A 19,894-nucleotide genomic window follows, 5' to 3' on the forward strand; every position below is an offset into this window, starting at 1 on the left:
AATGTAATATGGCCTTAGTTTCCTTCCTGAGCTCAATATCCCTGAAGAATAAAGTTGCCTCTTTCCCTGCTGAAAGAAGGGGAAAAATATATACTAGTAATTTACTTCTAACCAAGCATTGATGGGTGGGAAAAAAAATAAAATACCTTTTGTAAATTTTCAACAGTGCAATTCATGTGCTATAAAGATGGCAGCAGCAAAGAGTTAATTTATCCATGTCCTTCATTCAACTAGGTTTTATACGGACAATATCTGTTACAAGAATGAAAAGGAATTAAATATATAATATTTATGTCTTAATATATTAAATAGACATGAATGGATGGGTAGGAAGAGGAGGGGGTGGGGGAGGAGACACAAAGGGAGGAAGAAAAAAGTCAGAACAATTTAAAATGGCAGCATGCCAGGGTGCCTGGGTGGCTCAGTAGGTTGAGCGTCCAGCTTCAGCTCAGGTCATGATCTAATGGTTCGTGGGTTCAAGCCCCACATCGGGCTCTGTGCTGATAGCTCAAGCCTGGAGCCTACTTCGGATTCTGTGTCTCCCTCTCACTCTGCCTCTCTCCCACTCGTGCTCTTTCTCTGCCTCTCAAAAATAAAGAAACATAATTATAAAATTAAAAATAAATAAATAAATAAAATGGCAGCATGCTCACCATAATTAAAAATGAGGTACTATTAGAGTATAAGTACTTTTAGTATATAACTGCTCAAATGAAATCTTTCACATAACTTTCAAATATTTGGTGATAACAAATCTTTTTTTTTTTTTTTAATATTCAGCATTAGCACATGGCATTGAACATTGTCTTATCTTTATTACCAAGTCTTTAGTCTTTTGACTTCTCTTTGGGAATTGGGGAAACCATAGTAAAGCTTGGGGCAGGACACCATTATCTTTGGAAAAAGTGACTTAAAAATTAGTTTTCCCTTTGGGGTTCATGGCAGTGTGAGGAGTGTGATAGAAGTCAAGCGGACTTTTGAGACCGTCACTAGCCATTGCACAAGGCTGTATCCACAGTAAATAGAGAACAAATATAAACTGATAATGATGATTCAAGTGCACTAAATTAAGAGCCTAAAATCTCCATTCCAGTTCTGATCTGGGGAATAGACTATTTACATTGGAAATGTAATGATGAGATTGAGAAGGGAAAACAGCCTACCATATCTTCAGAGTCAGATTGAGAAATTAAAAAAAAAAAAAAGAAGCCATCCTTTTTCCTAACTGGCTTGAAGGAATGAAAACCACTTGGCACAGGAGGAAAATGAAAGCATGAAGCAGTGAGAAATGCAGATGGTCTCAGAGCCAGTGCCAGTTGATGAATGTAAGCTTTCCCTCACCTGTACAACCTATGTAGAGAATACTGTGAGTGCAGTGCTATTGGTTTGGGTTCATAACCCATGTAATTGTTTTTAATTTAGTTTAAAAAATAGTAAAAGGTATAAAGGTATAATACAGGTATAAAAGGATGCCTTCGATGTCCGAAAAACAGGTTTGTGGATTTTGATTACCAGGATCAACTTTCAGCCACAGCACGTCCCACCAGAAGCACTTTGGCAGGTGTAATCCCAAAATGCTGAACTATTTTAAGGTACCTGTCACGTGGTTCTGATGACTCCTTTCGATGTAGAGGAATCATTGTGGGAATTAGAAGATTGCAATATGGGAAAAGTATCAGAAGCTAATTCAAAGATGGTTTGTGGCATAAGCACACATATAATCTATGTTATGCTGTTAACTATATTCCTTATTGTTTCAGTTTAATTTTTAAGGTGTGTTCAGGTTGAATGCAGTGATTCTACTATTGCCAGGGCTGGTTTGTGTTTTAGTTTTGATGCTGCTCTTTGTAGTCACGAAGGACAAAGAAAAGTTTAGGTTGAAACACCAGAAAGTCATTGTATTAAAACATGTGTGCGCATATATTTCTCTCTTAATCGTATTAACAGTATCGTACACATGGTTACGAGTTTAGAAGACTAGGAAATCTTCCTAATGTCAATGCAGGACTCTTAACCGTCCTGCAGGCATTTGCAACTTGGTGTAAACCAAATCTACCCCTGACTTTTTCCCCCTTAAGTCAGTTTCAACAAATAAATCATTTCTATTTGACCCTTAAGTGGGGGTAATTTTGCATGCTGTAATAGGTCCACTCTAACCAAAAATCTAGTCAAATGGATTCTGGAAATGCTTTGAAACTGATCAGGTCATAGGTAGGAGCCAAAGAGAAGGCTGTGGGGCTCTCTGTGAGATGTCCACCACTCCATGTATGCTCCAAGTCTTTGAAGCTTTAGCCTTTCTGGTGAAAGGATCCCAGAAGGTGGCAAAAATACTTGCTGCAGTTAAAAGGGCTCTTTGAGTTTATAGAACCACCGTTACTTTAATGCAGGTGAAACAAACAAAAATCTACCTAAGAAATGACACTAACCCTAAACATTGAACGAAGAATCTTAGAATGCTCTGGGTCCTAACCTAAATTTCTAAATCAGAGGGCTTTGGAGGGTAAAGCCATTTTCTTTCTGACTGTTCTCCTGCTGGCCCTGAAAGCTGAGCTGACTCACCTACCACCACACCTATGCTGGTCTCAGATGCTATCAGTATCCTGAGTAATCCCCTAGGACACTGACCCTCTCCTCATTCCCCACACGAGCCCAATTGCTGGCTTCTCTTTATTCCTGTCTGGCTCTTCCTCTTCATGCCACGTCTGCCTCCCTCCTCTGATGTCATCTCTCTCTAGACTTTGAACCACAGCTGTGCTGCCAGGTTCCAGGTGGCTCTTGTCCTCTCACCCTGCCTTTGTCACAGATAGGAATGAGCATTTCCTGTTCCTCTCCTGGTCCCTCCAAACCTCAAGCCTCCTCCAGCTCTGTGGCTAATACTCGGCCTGTCTTCTCAAGACAAATTTCTAAATCATCCGCTGGTGCTCCTGATGCCGCGTGAAATAAGTAAGAAGATATCAAGGTTCTAAGGTTTTCTTTTCAAGTTAGGATAAAAGAATGATGAAGCCAAACTCAGTCTTTGTAAGCCCAGGTAACAGAGTCTCACACTATCAGGATAGCAACTAGCCGTTCTGGAAGTTGCCATGGAGACTACTCTTATGTTTGCTTCTGGAAGCAACAATATACTTCAGAACAACAAATCACTTTAAGTTTGCCATTCTTCCTAGAGATGGGTTAAATTATGTGTGACGTTAATGCTAGCTCTTCACCAAACCTGTGGTTCTTCTTCCTGGTCACATAGCTGTATTGCCTTTCCACAACACTAATTCCAGCCAGTAGAATGGGGGCAGAGGTGATGTATGTCAACACCTGCCCAAGACTTTGAAGAAGCAGGTGTGCCTCTTTCACACTGTCCCTATCTGCCTGCTGGGAATAAGTGGTAAAGAGGCCCAGCACATGGAGGAAGCATCAATGGCAGATGAGGTTCTCTCAAATTCTAAATGAAAGAAAATTGTCCACCAAAAAGGAACACCTACCTTGGGCTGTTATGTGAGCAAACATACTGTATGTGAGCTCTACTGTTTTTGAGCCGTTATTCCTTTTGGAATAATGGAGGCAGGCCCACACTAAGTCACACAACCAAGATTTTATGTTGTAGAGCATGAAATCATTTGAATGCCAGAATTCTGAGCCTTCATCCTGGAAAATAGAAAAGGGACTAGTGGAAAGAGAGGGAAGCAGGGAAGGAATAATAATGTGACTAACTATAAATATTTGTTGCCTATATAACTATGTGCCGAGTCCTGTGTTAAATGTGTTACACATACAGTCTCATTTAATTCCATCTCTTCTTTATGATATTTTAGGCAATTGTACTATTATTATCTCCATTATTCAGATATGAAAACTGAGGCCAGGTTGCAGGACTGAGGAAGCCATGATTCAAATCTGTTGACTCCACAGCCAACCTCTGATTGAGTACTCAGTACTGTGTCCTGGGCCCTTTGTGCAATTCTATCTTCACAATGCCTTGTAAAATAGGCTGTCTTATCTCCATTTTAAAGATGAAGAAACTGAGGTTCAAGGATTTATCCAAGTTTACACAACTAGCAAGATTCAGCCCAAGGTCTGTGTAGCTCTCTCTCAAGCTCATTTTCTTCCCATCATGCTTTGAGGTCAGACTATAGGTAGAGGGGGGAGATCATTTGGATGGAGTTTCCCTCCATTTCTGGGCTCCAGTTGTCTTAGAGGTTAATCCTTTAACTCTATAACCATGTGACCACTCCCATCATCACTATTTACCAGCTCCGGAGATATTGGGATTTCTGCCAGATAATGTTCACTAGATTCCCCTAGCATGTCACTGAGGCTATTTTTCACACTGACTGGGCCTAAATATCAGCCCTTCCTGTGTCACAGCCTAACTGCAGGGAGAGTTCCCTCAGCCAGGGTTGGATCAGTCATGCTCAGGCCTAAATGCAGAATGGAAGCCAATGCCATAGAAGCATATTTTTTTTAAATGAGTGAAGGGTTTATGTCCAGCAGGAATTATAGTAGATACCAGTCCACAAATCTACCTCAGAAACTCCTGAAATCAAGGAGGGCCACTAGGAATCTTATTTTTATAAATACCGATTGATTCTCTGAGAAAAAGCACTACAGGAATGTCAGAGCTGATCAGGACACTGGAACTGACTTCAACAAAGATGGAGAGAGGAAAACTGGCCCACACTCTCATTACATCCCTCCTGGACTCTAGGAGGTTGGATGGTTGACATATCATGGAATCCCTTAAGACCCCACCCCATTTCTCCTCCCTCCTGACTTAATCTGGAGGATTACCGGCACATATATAGTCCATATTTAGGGAAACGGTCAGTGTTCACAGTGGGACAAGATGGTGGAATAACATAAACTCCTGGTCTATGCCATGAACCTGAAAGACCAAAGCCAAGAAGCCACGCTCCCAGATTCACCCATTCAATCAATAGACATTTGTAGTTGAGAGAAAGCAATGAAGTCCCTGAAGGAGCCAGAGATTCTTTGCAATGCAGAGCCAGCTGAGTCACAGTGAGGACTGCAGAGAAACTGCAGGAGGCTGCCCGGGTGCCCACGGGGAGTGAGCCCATCAGGTTTTCATGTTTCCCAGGACCAAGGCTGCCGTGGCAACAGCCCTATATGGTCCCAGAGCTTCAGGAAAGGCAGGAAGAGAGGGTTACCAGAAGATCACACTCTTTCATATGGAAAATCAGGAGAATACATAGGGGTATGGGAAGGGGAGGACCCACATTCCTCATAGTCAGTGCACATCCAGTCTACAGATGGTAGACAGAGTGAGTCTTTGCTAATACCTCTCTGATCATGTCATCCTTCCCTGACTTTCAATTACTCTTAGGATGAAGACTAAACTCATTACTGTGCACTACTCTAAGCCCAATTTATTCCATGTACTGCCCTCCATACTCTCTGGAGTTCAGAGTGTGATTATTTTATAGCCTGTAAACTCTATGAGGACTAAATTCCTGTCTTTTCAGTCATCATTTTATATTGCACTTAACTTATTTGCCTGACACAGATGGTGTTCAATCAGTATTGGTTGGTTGGTTGGTTGGTTGGTTGGTTGGTTGATGAGTAACTGACTGAGACACAATATTTTGGCAACAGGGTCCTCTGGGTGGCTCAGTCAGTTAAATGTCTGATGCGGGATTTCGGCTCAAGTCATGATCTCATGGTTCCTGAGACTGAACCCCATGTAGGGCTCTGCCCTGATAGCACATAGCCAGCTTGGGATTCTCTCTCTCTCTCTCTCTCTCTCTCTCTCTCTCTCTCTCTCTCTGCCCCACCCCTTCACTCTCTCTTTTTCTCTCTTTCTCTCTCTTTCTCTCTCTCTCTCAAAACAAATAAATAAACTTAGAAAAATATTTTAGCAACAAAATTAGGTGGGTGTTGGAGCAAATACCTCTATGATTGTAACCCAATCCCTATTTTCCCTGTGGTTGGGACAGTATGAGAGACAGGCATAGATCATACCCCAATGTTAAATGTTACCAGCGACAAGGGCTTCCATCAAAGACTTACCAGCAGAAGTGAGGTTTACTAATTCAAATGGGTTTTTAGAAAGAGGTGGGAAATGGGTCAACAAATGAACATAAATGATATTTTACTCACCACATAGCCCTAAAATAACTTGGAGGAACACCAGTTCCCTCCCTTTTTTCCATGATGGTATAACCCAGGGTCAAGAAAATGAGGTGGCAGTCCTGAGTAAAATAGGCTTGCCCTGTTGCCAACAGGATGCCAGGCAATCCAATATGTCTAGAGAGGTTCTATGAGGCCACCTTGGTCAGGGTTCACTGCCAAGTAGTATCAGGCCACAGTCCTCAGAGTTTATCTCATTTCTGCTAGCCCTGGATATGTGACAGTTTTAATTTTGGTTCCTTCCCTATCGTGGTAGGCTTCACGGTATCACAGATTCACTCGAGATGGACTTTGAACATAGCATAACGTGGAGGGCATAATAAAAGACAAGTGGTGAGGAAGGCAGGGCACCTCAGTAGGGTTGGTGAGCACTACGTGCAACCCAGGCCACTCCTTGTTGAATAAGGAAGTATTTCCTGGATCATAAAAAAGAAAAACTGGCACCAGATTTAACACGGTGGCGATAAGGAACTAACAGCACATGTGAATGGAGCTCCTGTTGGCGGAAAGACCAGTGATCGAACGTGGGTTCGTTGCTTAAACAAACCCATGCAAAGGTCTCTATAGAGCGTTACTATCTTTTAACTGTAGAATTTTAAGATGAAGTATGAGAGCGATGTTGTTTACAAGGAAGCAGTTTTTTGTTGTATCTTCCAGTGCTAGTAAAATATCAGCAACATGTTAACTGTCAGGCCTTCCCTTGGATACTCAGCCCCACAGACGAGCAACTGTTATTGAAAAGACCTGACATGGAAGCCCCAGACATTGGGAGAGAGATAGAAAGATTTAACACAGATTCAGTGAGTTTTGCTTCTGACAAACCTCACTCTTCACACAGGAGTAGGCAGTTTATTTTCTCAACACTGGATTTCACAATTATTATCTTAAGCTCCCACTGTCTCCTACTTGCTAAGAAATTCTATTTGTTTTCTGTTTTTATTTTGTTGCCTTTTTTTTTTTTTGAGAGAGAGAGAGAGAGAGAGAGGGCACACAAGCAGGGAATGGGCAGAGGGAGAGGGAGAGAGAATCTTAAGCAGGCTCCACGCTCAGCACAGAGCCCGATGCAGGGCTCGATCCCACAACTCTGGCATCATAACCTGAGTGGAAACCAGGAGTTGGGTGTTTAACTGACTGAGCCACCCAGGCATCCCAAGAAACCCCATTTGAAAAACAGTTTGTTTTGAACGTTTCAATTTTTAAGAGTCAATACCAACTATGCAGGGGATGAATTACTCAGTTTCAAAGTTTAACTGTGGTAAAAACAATAGAAGTTTTTTGGGGAGAAACTACAATGTGAATGAGTAAAAAACAAAAATTAAAAATAATAAATGAACATAGGAGATGTAGAAAAGGAAATTGTTTGAAATTACATTGCGACCATTAGATGCCAAATTTTGTCTGCTGAGACATGGGGCACCCTGGGAGTTGCACCTTGCTGGATAGGCTTATTGCTGCTGAGACAGAAATACAGCAGAATATAGGTGGCTGTGGATTCCAATAACACAGACTCAGGGTTGAGAGCCATGGTTCTCACCCCAGATGCTCAGGAGAATCACCTGGGGGGCTTTTAAGCCCACAGTATTCAAGCACTACCCCGAGAGATTCAGATTTCATTCTTCTGGGGTAGGTTGTCAGTATTATTCATGAAGTTCCCCCAGGCAGTTCCACTGTGAGCTAAGACTAGGAAATCTTAGGCTAAGAATGGAAGATACAGTTGAGGAAGGTAAGAGAGAGAGAGAGAACACACAGCTGGGCATAAATTCTCCACTCAGCTCAGAGACCAACAAGAACAACAAACCTACTGTAACAGAAATTTCACCAAGCAATTGATGTAATGTCTAGTGTTCATGAAAACTAATGTACTTACACCATTTATACACTTCTGGATTGTGTCTCTAAAGTACTGGAGGTAATTTTACACGCTAAGCTTATATTAAATTCATTTCATTATAGTCATGTTTTTATATTATCCATAACCTCTTTTCTCATCGTTCTGGCGAATTGAGAGATGACTCTCGTGCAATCACATAGACTTACTTTAATTCCTTGTAATCCGTAGCCAGGGGGGCCAGGAGGGCCAGGCAGGCCTTTCTGCCCAATATTTCCCTGTTGGAAGATGAAGAGAAACCAAAGAGAAACATGAGGAGATTTAGGAAGAAACAATGTATCTCTGCTCTTGTCTTCCTTCTTCCTTCCTTCCTTCAGTCCCATCAGGGCCTGCGTCTATGTACCCCACAAGCTAGATCATATTTTTTATAAAGCAGTGTTTTTCCAAAAATTTTAAGCCACAGAATCCTTTGTGAAAATCTTACACATAATCCAAATGTAAGTAAAGAGGCAAGGCAGGGCTGCTTGACCGAAGAAGAGCGTTGTCCCAGTCACCTTGTCTGCTTGGGCTCCTCTGGTTGAACCTACCACCAACCCCTAGAACACCAGGGGTGTGAAGGCTGCTCACACATAATTCTGTGTAGCCTCCAATGTGTTGTTCCATTTCAATATGGAGTGCTATTCACCGGGCTTGCAGTGAAAGGTTCAGTGGGTCAGTATCAAACTTTTTTTTTTTTTATTTTATTTACACCCAAATTAGTTAGCATATAGTGAAACAATGATTTCAGGAGTAGATTCCTTAATGCCCCTTACCCATTTAGCCCATCCCCCCTCCCACAACCCCTCCCGTAACCCTCAGTTTGTTCTCCATATTTATGAGTCTCTTCTGTTTTGTCCCCCTCCCTGTTTTTATATTATTTTTGTTTCTCTTCCTTTATGTTCATCTGTTTTGTCTCTTAAAGCCCTCATATGAGTGAAGTCATATGATATTTGTCTTTCTCTGACTGATTTCACTTAGCATAACACCCTCCAGTTCCATCCACGTAGCAGCTAATGGCAAGATTTCATTCTTTTTGATTGCTGAGTGATACAGTATCGAACTTTTAAGAAAATCTGCAAATGAAGCATAAAGTGTAGCATTGCCCAGTGTGTGCATTCTGCAGCACAAGTTAACCCCACGCTTCTTGGGGAAAGTCTCCTGTGGTCAAATGAGATTGGAAAATGTTCTATCCCACGGTGTGTGCCTCTCCTTGGAGATCCCTAGTGCATACAGGCATACCTTGTTTTATCGTGCTTCGCTCTTGTGCTTCCCAGACACTGCATCTTTTACAGATTGAAGGCTTGTGGCAACCCTGTGTCAGGCAAGTCTATCCATGCCATTATTGCAATAGCATTTGCTAACTTCCTGTCTCTGTCACGTTTTGGTAATTCTCACAATATTTCAAACTTTTTCATTATTATTATATTTGTTATGGTGATCTCTGATCAGTGATCTTTTTTTTAAGTTGATTTTTTTTTATCTTGGGGGGCAGGGGGAAGAACAAGCTAGGGAGGGGCAGAGAGAGAATCCCAAGCAGGATCTGTGCCGTCTCCCACTTATTAAGAAATTCTATTTGTTTTCTGAGAGAGCACTCATGTGCATAAATGAGATGCAAAGAGAGAGGGAGAGAGAGCATGTGCATAAGCAAGGAGCAGAGAGAGAGAGGGAGAGAGAATCTTAAGCAGGCTCCACCCACAGTGCAGAGCCCAACACAGGGCTAAATCTCAGGACCATGAACTCATGACCTGAGCTGAAATCAAGAATCAGAGGCTTAACCGACTGAGCCATTGAGGTGCCCCTGATCAGTGATCTTTGGTGTTACTATCGTAATTCATGGGGGGGGGGGGACACGAACCACACCCGTATAAGACAGAGAACTTAATCTATAAACGTTGTATGTGTTCTGACTGCTCCAGCAATGGGGACATTCTCCTGTCTCTCTCCCTCTCCTCAGGCATCTCTATTCCCTGAGACACAAGAATATTAGGGGCTGATGCAGCTGGTGACCTGAAGTTGAAGCCAGTTATCATTTACCATTTTTAAAATCCTAGGGCTCTTAAGAATTATGCTAAATCCACTTGGCTTATGCTCTATAAGGAGAACAATAATGCCCGAATGACATCTGTTTGCAACACGGTTTACTGAATATTTCAAACCTACTGTTGAGGTTTACTGCTGAGGAAAAAAAAAAAAAAAAGAAAAAAGATCTCTTTCAAAATATTGACAGTGCTTGTGGTCACCCAAGAGCAACTGATGGAGACAGACAATGAAAGTCGTGTTGTGTTCATGCCTGCTAACACAACATCCATTCTGCAGCCCATGGATCAGGGAGTAATTTTGACTTTTAAGTCTTATTTAAGAAATACAGGGGTGCCTGGGTGGCTCAGTGAGTTAAGAGCCCGACTTCGGCTCAGGTCATGATCTTCCAGTGGATGGGTTCATGCCCACATCAGGCTCTGAGCCTGGAGCCTGCTTCAGATTCTGTGTCTCCATCTCTCTCTGCCCCTCCCCCACTCATGCATGTTCTCTCTTTCTCTCTCTCTCTCAAAAATAAATAAACATTAAAAAAAAAAAAAGAAGAAGAAAGACATTTTGTGGAGCACCTGAGTAGCTCAGTCAGTTAAGCATCTAACTTCAGCTCAGGTCATGGTCTCAGGATTCTTGAGTTTGAGGCCTGAGCCAGGCTCTGAGCTGACAATGCGGAGCTTTTTGGGATTCTCTCTCTCTCTCTCTCTCTTGCTGCATGTCCCCTGCTTGTGCTCTGTCTCTCTCTCAAAACAGATAAACATTAAAAAAAAAAAAAAGGAAATACATTTTGTTGTAGGAAATGTGAAGAATTACTGAAATGAAAACGAAGAATTTAGAATATTGCATAAACTTAGTTGATAAAGCAGCGGCAGCATTTGAGAAGACGACTCCAATTTTGGAAGAAGATCTATTCTGGGTAAAATGCTATCTAACGCGTGCTACAAAGAAATCGTTTGTGAAGGGAAAAGTCAATCAATGCGGCTAACTTCATTGTTGTCTTATTTTAAGAAATTGTCACAACCACCACAACCTGCAGCAACCCCCACCTTCATCAGCCAGTGACCTTTAACATGGAAGTAAGACCCTCTAGCAGCAAAATGATTACAACTCACTGAAAGCTCAGAGGATGGTTAGCATCTTTAGCCATAAAGCATTTTTAATTAAGGTATATTCATTGGGCTTTTTTAGACATAATGCTATTGCACCCTTAGTAGACTAGAAGATAATGGTTTTATATGCACTGGGAAGCCAAAAAATTCATTTGACTCTCTTTAGTGTGGTACTTGCTTTATTATGGTGGTCTGGAAATGAACCCTCAGTGTCTCCAAGGTATGCCTATATGAATATATTAAAGCCTCTAAAAAGTCCCACAATAGAGAGATTAGTTCGACTTTGCTTATTCCAGAAGTTCCCAAAGTAACATTTGATGGAATAAACTTTGAGCAAGGCTGGATGAACATAAGTTACGGTACAAGTCAGTCTTTTTTTCTTTCCACTATAGGCAAAAGCTTTATTTATTTATTTTCTGATTGTAAGAGGAACACCTGTTCACTTGAAGAAAATAACAAACAAAAACTAAAACTAAAAACAGAAATAAAGATAACAATGAAGAAGGAAAAATGGACCCCTCTTTCCACCACCCAGTGATAACAACTACTAACATCTTGGGTATGTCTTCATCCATATCAAGTGATCCATAAAGTTAAGAAATCGCCTACTGCCAGAATGAAGTTGATGGACAAAAAAGGATAAACTAAGAATCGTGGTAATTCTGGGATCCTCAGAAAAATCTTTGACTCCTAGAGCCTTTTCCCTTTCCTCTCTGATAATGGGGCTCTCATTCATTTCTGTGCATCTTGGTCATGAATATACATGTTTGAAATTTGCATGTGTAATGAGAGGCTCCCTGACGCCCGTTTTCCCTATGAACATGCCTGATACTTTTTTATTTTAGTTTTTGAACAAATCAAAGAATTTTTTGTTGGGCATGTGAATCAATGGTTAAAACAGGGCTTCTGAGCCTCTGAACTCTTGCCATTTTGAGCTGCCTAATTCTTTGTGATGGGTGCTATCTTGTGTACAGTATGATGTTTAGCAGCATCGTGGGCCCCCAGCTACTACCTGCCAGTAGCACCCCTTGCCTGGTTGTGACACCCAAAAATGATTCCAGACATTGCCAAATGTCTCCCGGGGGCAGACCAGGAAGGCAAGAACTCCCTCATTGAAAAACACTTGATTAAGAGAATGAAAGATGAATAATCACCAAAATGGACATGGAAAAAGAAAGAGGAATAGAAAACAGAGCAAAGGGATCCAGAGGCACTTTCTTTCATGTTCTATGGGGGCAATAAATCTGGACCCTTACACTGAGGCCCTGACAGAGTGGACTACGCACGTATGTCACAATAGATACATTAGCAGGTGTTCTGTTAAAAGGCCAGCAGAGGTGCCTCCAACCAAAGTGAAGATGTGCTTCTTAAGGAGAGCACAGCCTTTAAGAAACCTGGAAATATTTTGAGCATTTTGCAACCACTTCCTAATTTCTTTGGGGGAGATAAATGGCTTAATGAACTTATGATCTATTTTACTGAAAGCTCACACAATATGAGAAAGTGAGACTTTTCATCAGCAATCAAGAAAAAATAAGTCAACGCTAAAATAAACATTTACTATGAAGTTAATGTTCACTTGGTACCTGACCTTCACACAGAGCACAGAATTTAAGACTCACCTTTGGCCCCTGGGTTCCTATGCCCCGAGGCCCAGAGGGACCTGGGGGGCCTCTGACACCAGGCTCTCCCTGAAAAGACACAATGAATGACAAGTCACTGATTAAAGTGAAGCTTTATATGGTATATTTTATATAAAATGTCATATTTCATATTAACCATATTCCATATGAACTTTCATGTAAGAAAATAAATTTTAAAACCCAAACCCTTGAATTTGAGATATTAATTGGGGCCTTTTCTATCAGCTCACTTCCCTATACTTGACAAAGGGAATGTTATCGCCCTTTGTTTTCACTTCTTGTTGCCATTTATGCAATCTTCCAGCCAACTGATATGGGTACACTTCAAAGCAATCAAGTCAGTTAACTTGTGACAACATTCCTAGGTACTTTTTTTCAGAGCTCCCTTCTCTGGAATTGGAAGTGCCACCATTTTGAGTGGAGAGAGAAAGATGAGACGAGAATCAAAAGGAACCATTGAAAGGTAGAGCTCCAACCCGAACTAGTCCCTCCTGTTCTTTCATATAACAAAGATTATGCTACTTGGGGTACGGATGAACTTTGTGATACTTCTGCCCCAAGAGCAGTTGAGGCTCCAGGAAAATTCCTATAAAGTGTTTTCAGAGTCCCGGAAGTGTTTTAGAACAGGCAACTAGCCCAGAGAAAAGGTAGGGCTTGATTGGGGTAGGTCCGGCCCTGTGCCTAGACCCATGTGAGATGTGAATGGTAGGAAGAAGCAGAGAAATGAAAATCTCTTCATCAAACCACCTTCTATGTACCCAGCACTGTGCTGTGCACGTTCACATATGCTAAGTGATATAATTTAGTACTTGCGACAACTCTGCATCACAGTGATGACTAACTTACCTAACTTCTCTGAACCTCAGTAAATTCATCAGATACACAGAAAGTCATACTTACATTTCATGGGGAGACAGAGAAGTGAGATAAAGAATGTGAGTGTGTCTATCACAACGTCTAGCTGAGTAGGCACTTGGGAAATATTAACTCCTTATTGCAGCTTTTGTCTTTAAAAATTTTTTAAGTGTTTATTTATTTTTGAGAGAGAGACAGAGTGTGAATAGGGAAGGGACAGAGACAGAAGGAGACACAGAATCCGAAGCAGGCTCCAGGCTCTGAGCCGTCAGCACAGAGCCCAACGCGGGGACTCAAACCCACACACTGTGAGATCATGACCTGAGCTGAAGTCAGACGCTTAACCAACTGAGCCACCCAGGTACTCCTCATTGCAGCTTTTATTAAAGAGGAAACTAAAGTTAGCCCAAAGCTGCACAGCTCTGGAGAAGTAGGACTAGGAGGACAAGGAGAAGGAGGAACCCTCAGTTGCTGGTACAGCCACTTAGGAAAAGTTTGGTAGTTTCTTAAAAAGTTCAACATCAATTTACCATACGATCTAGTAATTTTACTCCTGCACCCAAGGGAAATGAAAACATATGTCCACACAAAGACTTACATATGAATGCTTTTAGCAGAATCGTTCATAATAGCTACAAACTAGAAACCCTCTAAATGCCCATCAACTGATAAATGGATAGACAAAGCGTGGTATATTCCACAGTAAAAAGGAATGGACTACGGCTGTATGCTACAACAGGGATGAGCCTCAAAAGCATTAATCTCAATAAAAGAAGCCAGATATATGAGACCACACATTGCTTGATTCCATTTGTATGAAATGTCCAGAGAAGGCGAATCTATAGAGATAGAAAGCAAATCCATAATTGCCTGGGACCAGGAATAGGAACTAGGACAGGATTAACTGTAAATGGGCATAAGGGATTTTATTGAGAGGAAGAAAGTGTTCTAAAACTGATTTATGGTGAGGCCATACAACTCGCTAAATGTACTTTAAAAATCATTGAAAAATACACTTGGAATGGGTGAGTTCTGTGGTATATAAAATATGCCTCAGTGAAATTATAAGGAAAAAAGGACAGAAACCAAAGCCAGGCTTTGAAGGTAAATCTCCCAAGCTCTTGTCCCAGGTCCGCTTTCATCCATGTTCTGTTAGGAGCTAAATACCTTATAGATTTCAACAGTGCAAAGATCATGGATTATAAGAAATGATGACATTGTTTATCTAGCAAAATAGCCCATCCTTATTTAAATTTACTCTCAATGTATAAATCCTAAAGTACTTCTAGAGAAAACAAGGCCTTAAAAGAATTAGAAAGCATTTAAGCTTTATTTTATTACTGACTTAATTCTTTCAATCTCTATTTTCATAATTACCTATTTTCCTTGTGCTTGCAGACCACTTTTATGATGTGGGTCTCCTGTTACCGTCTCTTCCACTTAGTTCTTAGCTGCTTTTGTGGTCACAGGTACTAATTCTCTAACACCTCTCTCCTTCTGCCTCCCAACTTTTGGGTCTTAATTGACCCCCAGATTCTCCCAGCTTAAATGATCTCTCTCTCCTGTCATCAAAAGCTCCAAGTAGAGAACATGAACATGTCCTATATCACATACATTTCTGCTGTCTCTCCTTTCCTAAGTATCTCTGATGTGCCTTTAGAGGCAGTATATGTAAGTTCGCTGGGGGAGGGTCTCCAGCTATACCTGACTCACACTCGCTGCATTTTGATACTCTCCGGCAAAACAGAACCCAGGTAAACATACTTCAGTAGATTTTACCCAAAATCATTCAACGTTTTATCAAAAATAATTGTCTTCTTTGCCTGGTTATTGTCAACTCCACCCCAGATACAATGGCTCCCTCTCTTGTGTTTCTATTCACCTCTCCCCTTCCACAGTGAGGTTGGAAAGCATATGGCTGCAACCTGCTATGCGATGGGGAGTACACAGCCCCACCTGGAAAGAATTCTGCTAAGAAAAACAGAACCTGTATTTGAGGAGGTCTCTAAATCTGAGGATGCAGAAACCAGAGGATGTTTCTGTACAACCAGAGGATGTAGAAACATGTCACACCATAAGAATAGCGTGGGGTGGTTCAGTCTGTTAAGCATCTGACTTCCGCTCAGGTTGTGATCTCGCAGTCAGTGAGTTCAAGCCCCGCATCCAGCTCTGTGTGGACAGCTCGAAGACTGGAGCCTGCTTCAGATTCTGTAACTCCCTCTCTGTCTGCTCCTCCCCAGCTCGCTCTCATGCATGCGCTCTCTCTCTCTCAAAAATAAACATTAAAAAAAAAATAGCGAGGATGAGACCCTCAAGGACACAGAACTCATCTACACAGAAAGCCCAAGGAAAAAACAAAGGATGACTAACCTTTGATTAAAAGAGACTTATGAAGCATCTCAATCATATGCAATGTGTGGACATCATTTGGATCCCAATTCAAACAAACCAACTGCAACAAATTTGTAAGACAAGCTGGTAAATTTGTTTTTTGGTTTTTTTTTTAATTTTTTTTAACGTTTATTTATTTTTGAGACAGAGAGAGACAGAGCATGAACGGGGGAGGGTCAGAGAGAGGGAGACACAGAATCTGAAACAGGCTCCAGGCTCTGAGCAGTCAGCACAGAGGCCGACGCAGGGCTCCAACTCACGGACCGTGAGATCATGACCTAAGCCGAAGTCGGCCACCTAACCGACTGAGCTACCCAGGCGCCCCTCAGGCTGGTAAATTTGAACACTGGATATTTGGTGATACTAAGAAATTATTAATATTGTTTAAGGTTTGTTAATGGTACTACAGTTACGTTTTTAAATTTTTTTAATGTTTATTTTTGAGAGAGAGAGAGAGAGAGGGAGAGAGAGAGAGAGACAGAACATGAGTGTGGGAGGGGCAGAGAGTGAGATGGAGACACAGAATCTGAAGCAGGCTCCAGACTCCAAGCTGTCAGTACAGAGCCTGAACTCACAAACGCGAGATCATGACCTGAGTCAAAGTCAGATGCTCAATCGACTGAGCTACCCAGGCGCCCCTACAGTTATGTTTTTAAAAACAGCTTTTAATTTGAGATACACATACTAAACCTTTATATGAGAGATGTGTGGGATAGGCTTCAAAGTAATGCAGCAGGAGAGGGGGAAGAAGATAATAGAAGATTGGCCACCTACTGATAGTTGTTGAAGTGCAACAGGCAAATGGGAGTTCATTTTACTAGCCTTTCTACTTCTATACGTGCTTGATAATTTTCAGAATAAAATGTTTTTAATAGTATTTTTAAAATCCATCAACAATATCTGATAACAATCTCACCAGTGAAGGGGAGGAAAGGTTACTGTGATGTTCACCTTTAATGAGAAGAAGAATACAAGATTTTAAAGACAAAAATATGGCAAAGGGTAAAAGCACACAAGTGGATTCAGTATCATTAGAACGTACAGGTCTTTGATGCATTCTTGGCATGTCCCCAATGTTATATAACTTTTAAAAATTAAGTATATGGAGGCAAGGTAGGAGATTTTTTTAACTGAGTAAATATTTCTTTTAAGAAAGAATTCAATACTCTGCAATTTAATTCGTGGTATTGTGTGTGTGTGTGTGTGTGTGTGTGTGTGTGTGTGTGTGTGTGTGTGATGGTTTTAGTTAAAACTTTCTTCTCATTTAGTATTAGTCTCTCTCTCTCTCTCTCTCTCTCTCTCTCTCTCTCTCTCTCTCACACACACACACACACACACAGAGCCCAGATGTGAAAGCAAGGGGAAAAACAGTTGAAATTTGTTGTGAGTGTACTTTAGGCCAGCTTTGTCCACGTTTATTATTGCTACTCATTCTCTCTCTTACTCGGCTCTCCCTAACTCTCATCATGTAGGAGTGCCTGCAGGCTGAGTGCCGACCTTGTGGGCACCTTGTTGCTCTTTCTACCCTTGAACCTTGGCCAGTGAACTCTGAAGGTGTGATTCCCATGTCACCTGTGGTGCTTCAGTGTTTCCCTCAAACAAGCTGTCCATCTTTACTCATATAACTGTTGACATATAGCTATGTTTTACGTATCAAAATAATCTTTTGTAACCTTTTGACCTAGGTAAATATAATCTGAGATATGCATCTGATATATAGATAGTCTTCAAACCAAGTCTTAACATCTTCTGCAGATGTTAGAGTTGGTCTGTAACATGGTATTAGGTAGGGTTGTTCCTTGGTGTTTCTGTACCATACTTTTCAAGAGGTGGGAATATCAGGCACTTAATGAATTATGTGAATCCACAGAGACAGAGTCTCTCTACTATGGTGGGGTCTTGAAAATGTATTATGTCTTTTGCTCCTTGGGCCATGTGTCCATATGAGGCCACAACAGTGGGTGAATGCATACAAGAAGACCATGGTCAAGACGGACTTCACCATTTGATAGCACCCCATCTGCCACAATGCAGCAAAAGTGGTACCTAAGAAGTACCACTTTCAGACATGACATTTTCAGACATGCAGTTTTATTGTCAGTGGATGGTGTGACAATCACAAATAAAAGGAATTACAACAGGGACTCGCACAGCTGGACATGCAGGATCTGAGAGTTATTAGAACCTGCAGAGGGAGCCCTTGCATTAGGAGATCATAAACAGGCAAATTCTGGAGTTGCCATTTTTAACTATATCCATCAATTTCATAAGACCACATAGCCTAAGCCCTATCCCTCCCCTTCCTCAACAAAACAAAACAAAACAAAAGAAAAAACAAAACAAAACAAATCAAAACTGTTTCGATTGCCCAGAGCTTCCCCTTGGCCCACAAAGAGAATTCTAGACTCAAGATACTCTTGCCATTTTCACAGGAAATGGCCAAGTTTAGAACTAACTACCTGCAGTACTTGTATATGTAATGTAACAATGATTCAGTGAAGGTTTTACCTGGACCATAACCTTGTAGAATGGTTGAAAATCATTCATTGATTAATATCACAACTTTCACTTTTTAAAAGAAAGAAAAAGGAACCAAACACATTATCGCATTCATTCTTTTTCTCATTTCTCTTTGCTCTGGTTAACATTAAAATTATCATAATTAATAATAAAATTAATAACAATTGGCATTTATTAAACTTATTAGGTGGCAAGTACTCTTCATTCATTATCCGATCCTATCAACATCAACTTACTTCATTTTATAGATTAAGGAAGCTGAGACTTTCAGAGAAGAATACACGATTTCCCCAAAACCACATGGCCAGCAGCAATTCAAACCCAGGCTTAACTCCAGAGCCCATCTCTCATCTTGGCGGTGGCTGGAGCTAGATGCAAAACGCTAGCTAATGTCTCCATAGACTTTCTTCCAACCGCCATTAAATGCAAAGACATGGCTCTGTAGCTGTGAAAGGCATTTCCTATACTCAGTTAATCACACTCTCTCAAGGAGAAGGAAGAAAGCATCCTCATTTCAAGATCCCTGACAGGCCCACACAACCTGTCCAGGTACCCAGCTGCCTAAGGCCTCCCTCTTCATTTCCCCGCCGTTGCCGTTGCTCGGTTTTGTGGCTTAACCCCAATTTTGTACTTAGTCTCATTCCAGATCTTCTGCTTACACAATTCTTATTTTCTCCGTGTATCCCTACTGCAATATACTTGATTTGGCAGAGTAACACATGCTGTGACTACTACTACTACTTTAGTGTGTTACAGTTTATTAAAACGTTTTATAGACATTATTCCACTAATTTCTTAAACCATAGTTGAGGAAATTAAATGACTTGCTGAGGTCTCACAGCTAGTAGATAACAGAGGTTTCGAGTGGAGCAGTGAAAAGGAAACAATCTATTATACCTTCTATGTTTTATAAGATTTAAATAAAATATTTGAGAAGACAGTGCTCTTAGAGACAAAAGGAGCCCAGTTAGACTGCCCCCCCTCCCCCACCCACATTTAGACAAGGCTTTAATCACTCACTGCCTCTCTCCTGGCTGTGCCACTTAGGTCCCTGTCACTCTTTGAGAGGATGGTGGAAGCAGGTTACAGTTGTTCTAAAAAGGATTTCATGCTTTTCTACTTGGGCACAATGAAAAGCAAACTGAATTCCCTATGAAAAGAATTCACTTCTTAAAAATTTTCCAAGGAACAGTACTCAAGATTCTCCTAAATGATGAAACCAGGAAATGATTGAGTTTTAAAATAAGGCACAAGTCTGGAGCACCTGGGTGGCTCAGTTGGTTGAGCGTCTGATTCAATTTTGGCTCAGGTCATGATCTCATGGTTTGGATCGTGAGATCGAGCCT

The 19,894-nt window shown here is 41.2% G+C and overlaps 1 protein-coding gene and 1 long non-coding RNA gene across 2 annotated transcripts in view; one reads left to right on the forward strand and one right to left on the reverse strand.

Moving 5' to 3' along the window:
• LOC123383885 overlaps nt 1-19,894 on the forward strand; it is a 146,164-nt gene that overhangs the window by 83,524 nt on the left and 42,746 nt on the right. The gene's annotated exons all lie outside the window — the stretch shown is intronic.
• Nucleotides 1-19,894, reverse strand: part of COL28A1 (collagen type XXVIII alpha 1 chain) — a 176,515-nt gene that overhangs the window by 56,118 nt on the left and 100,503 nt on the right. The window contains exons 26-27 of the mRNA XM_006929203.5: nt 12,762-12,830; nt 8,173-8,241 (exon numbers count right to left, since the gene is read on the reverse strand). Of these exons, the coding sequence (XP_006929265.3) occupies nt 8,173-8,241; nt 12,762-12,830 (138 nt within the window). The remainder of the gene's footprint in view (nt 1-8,172; nt 8,242-12,761; nt 12,831-19,894) is intronic.

The sequence above is a fragment of the Felis catus genome, chromosome A2 (assembly GCF_018350175.1).
Source record: "Felis catus isolate Fca126 chromosome A2, F.catus_Fca126_mat1.0, whole genome shotgun sequence".
Lineage (NCBI taxonomy): Eukaryota > Metazoa > Chordata > Mammalia > Carnivora > Felidae > Felis > Felis catus.